The sequence below is a fragment of the Hipposideros armiger genome, unplaced genomic scaffold (genome assembly GCF_001890085.2).
Source record: "Hipposideros armiger isolate ML-2016 unplaced genomic scaffold, ASM189008v1 scaffold_278, whole genome shotgun sequence".
Lineage (NCBI taxonomy): Eukaryota > Metazoa > Chordata > Mammalia > Chiroptera > Hipposideridae > Hipposideros > Hipposideros armiger.
The window spans coordinates 708,802-711,727 of record NW_017731628.1 but is presented as its reverse complement, the minus strand read 5'-3'; the positions used below and the strand labels follow the sequence as shown (position 1 = coordinate 711,727).

The window sequence follows — 2,926 nt, the reverse complement described above, 5'->3', positions numbered from 1 at the left end:
TCATATCAAGTTTGGTAGGTGTGTATTATAAAGCCCTATCCGCCCTCTGCCCCCCCCAATACTTTGGGTACTAAATTCTCTGAGCAATGCTTTCTCTTTAAAATATTTTCCTCTTGGAGGATGTGTTTTGGTTGTAAATACCTTCAAAGAGTAAATAAAATTCCTAAAGGATAAAATTAGAGTCCTGGTGATTGTGTGTAAAGCTAAATGACAAGAACCAGAGCTAGATTAAGTACAGTACTATAATTTCTCAGAGAGTATGCAAATTGACATTAGGCCAATGGTGACAATATTTATGATTAAAACATGCTTGCCTTTAGTTACATTAGCTAAAGAAATATAACTCTAGAAAGCAAGTATATGGGAGGTAATATACATTTCTTAATAGACTGAACATTAAAAGGGTTTGTAGGAAATCAACTAAGGAACTAACGAACATGAAGAGTTTTTGTACTGAAATTTAACATGCTCTTTATTTCTTGATCTTATTAAAGGGAGGCTAAATTAAAATATCATTCTTTTAATTTCTAGAACTAATAGTTTGTGTTTGGGACTACTCAAGGCAACATATAGATTAGTGTAGTTGAAATTTAACTTCAATGTTATTACCTCTTTCTCTGCCTCCTTGCTTTCTTTCCTTTCGGAGACTGATGCTTCAGCAAGTATTCAGTTTGTTGTTCCAGATAATTTCATCCAAAGGCAGGTCTCTATTGTCTGACTTCCTAGACTAGGTCAGTTCCCCTTGATTTATTTTTGTCTCTTCCCATGGCACCTCGTATTTCCCCTTCCCTACATCTCTCACTTGTTGAATCTTTCTTTCTAATCTATAAGCTGTATATGAAGGCAAGGACAGTGTCTGATTTATTCAACTGCTGTAACACAGTGATACAAACTGCTGTAATACAATATGTTCATAATTATTTGTTAAATTAATTGACTGGATTATCTTCTCTCTTGGGAGAATTTGCATTCTCCCTAATTTAAAAAATAGAACTCTGTTGATTGAATTGAAATGGAATAAAACTAGTTTCATGAGGTCCAAGAGGTAAGGCTTCAAAAGAAAAATACAGAAAATTATTTTCAGGAATTTCAAGAATCAAGAGAGATTATTTTATTATTTATTTATTTATTATTTATGTATGTCCTGGTAACTTCCTTAATTCCTCTTCAGAGAAACTGTGTAGATAACCTAAGTACAACTTTCCTTGCTCTTAAAATTTGTTATGTCAGCTACATGTTCCAGTTGAGTTCTCTTTCTCTCTCCTCCCCGGCCCCCAAGTTTAGTAACTTGACTGAAGTTAAGGCAGGCCCTGGACAGTATACAGCTGAAAAAGTCTCACATGTGAAAATCCAGATTTATAAAACAATCTGGGGGGAATAGTAAAAACAGTTAAGAAGGCTTACTAAATTCTCTTAAACAGTAAGTTACCCTAGTCTAGTCTACAATATTGTTTTAACTGACAAGAAAGTGCAACTTTTCAAAACACAACTAAACATTGTAGCAGAATGTTTTTCCTGAATGTTGAAAGAAAAAACGAGGAAAGACGTAGGAGGGAACACACAAGAACAGCCCATCTCGTATCCGCACCAATGTCTCCATTCCAATGTTGCTATTACTTTGCCCTGCTTTCCGTGTCATTAAGTTACTCCAAACTTTAAGATCAATGGGAAAAAAATGAGACCCCTGCCCTTTGCCCGTTTCCTTCTCAGATAGGCATGGAAGAGGATCAGCTTCGGGTCCACCAAGCACATTCAACAATTGTCCAAGTTAGAATTTCCATACACTTCTAGTCTCCCCTGACCTTGAAAAAGTAAGGAAAAAGTGAGATTGGCTTACTTTGACGGCCATAAATTATTCTGTGGTGCTGTGGGTGTGGATTTGTCTCTCATACAATGGGTGGAGGTGAGGGCCAAGAACAGAGGATCTTTGTGCCGTTTATAGTCCCTCAAAGTCCTTACTTTTAATTAGTATGCAAAACGAAACTCTTCTGGGGAGCGGGAGTGGAAGAGTTGGGTACAAGTTAATGAACAAGAACATTCCCGGCAGAGAGTTCAACAGCAGAGGGCACAATACGCACTGTCCATGGCCAGGTGCTGGCCGCAACGAGGGGCAGAACGTAAGGATCTCTGGGGCTTGTAGTTCGCTATGTTTCCCTTGAGCATATCCGTCTCCGCACTAGCACTACAACTCCCAGGGTGCACCGCACGCCTCTTTTGTCGGCCGCCCTGTCTGTGGCGAGCGCAGGAACCTCCGGCGAAACGGCTCCCCCGCCCCGCCCTCGTACGCCCGCGTCAGTTTGTTTACTCTGAAGCCCCGCCTCCCCGCCGTCCTCTTGCTCTCCCCACTCCTCCCAGGAATGCCGTCATGCTAGCGATGCATATTCATGAGACTCACGTGGAGCTCCCGCCCTGCCCGCCTCCCGCCTTCCCGCTCCCGGCGCGTGATTAATATTCAATGAGCCCAGCTTCGCGGCTGGTTCGCCCGAGAGAGGTGGGGGAGCGGGCGGGGCCAGTGCGCGGGAGCCCGCGACCCAGGCGGGGAGGGCGCGTGTGGGGCGGGGGGGCGGTGGCGGCGAGGCGGGCGGGCGGGCGCGCGGGATGGAACACCGAGACACCGACGGAATGCTCCGAATTGCCACATAATCCCCTGGAACGGCCGCGCCGAACGCCTCTGGCTTCTCCCCTCTCCCCGCGCCGCCGCTGCCGTCTCCCACCTTCGCCTCACCGCCTCCCTCTCTGCCCGCTGCCTCCGGAGCTGGGGGGGAAGCGCGAAGCCCCACTGCAATGGAGCCCGCCGCCGCGTCTACGGCGCAGCGACTCCCAGAGACCAGCAGGGAGGACCGAGCTCCGGCTCCGGCTCCGGCAGCGGCCGCAGCGGCGGCGGCAGCGGCGGCGGCGGCGGCAGCGGCGGCCACGGGGGCAAGAG

General features: G+C 46.5%; 1 protein-coding gene across 1 annotated transcript in view; it reads left to right on the top strand.

Annotated features, from left to right (window-relative positions):
- The first annotated feature begins 2,580 nt into the window (after nt 1–2,580).
- Nucleotides 2,581–2,926, top strand: part of PHLPP1 (PH domain and leucine rich repeat protein phosphatase 1) — a 178,903-nt gene continuing 178,557 nt past the window's right edge. The window contains exon 1 of the mRNA XM_019657689.1: nt 2,581–2,919. Coding sequence (XP_019513234.1) covers nt 2,785–2,919 — 135 coding nt within the window. The 5' untranslated portion in view covers nt 2,581–2,784. The remainder of the gene's footprint in view (nt 2,920–2,926) is intronic.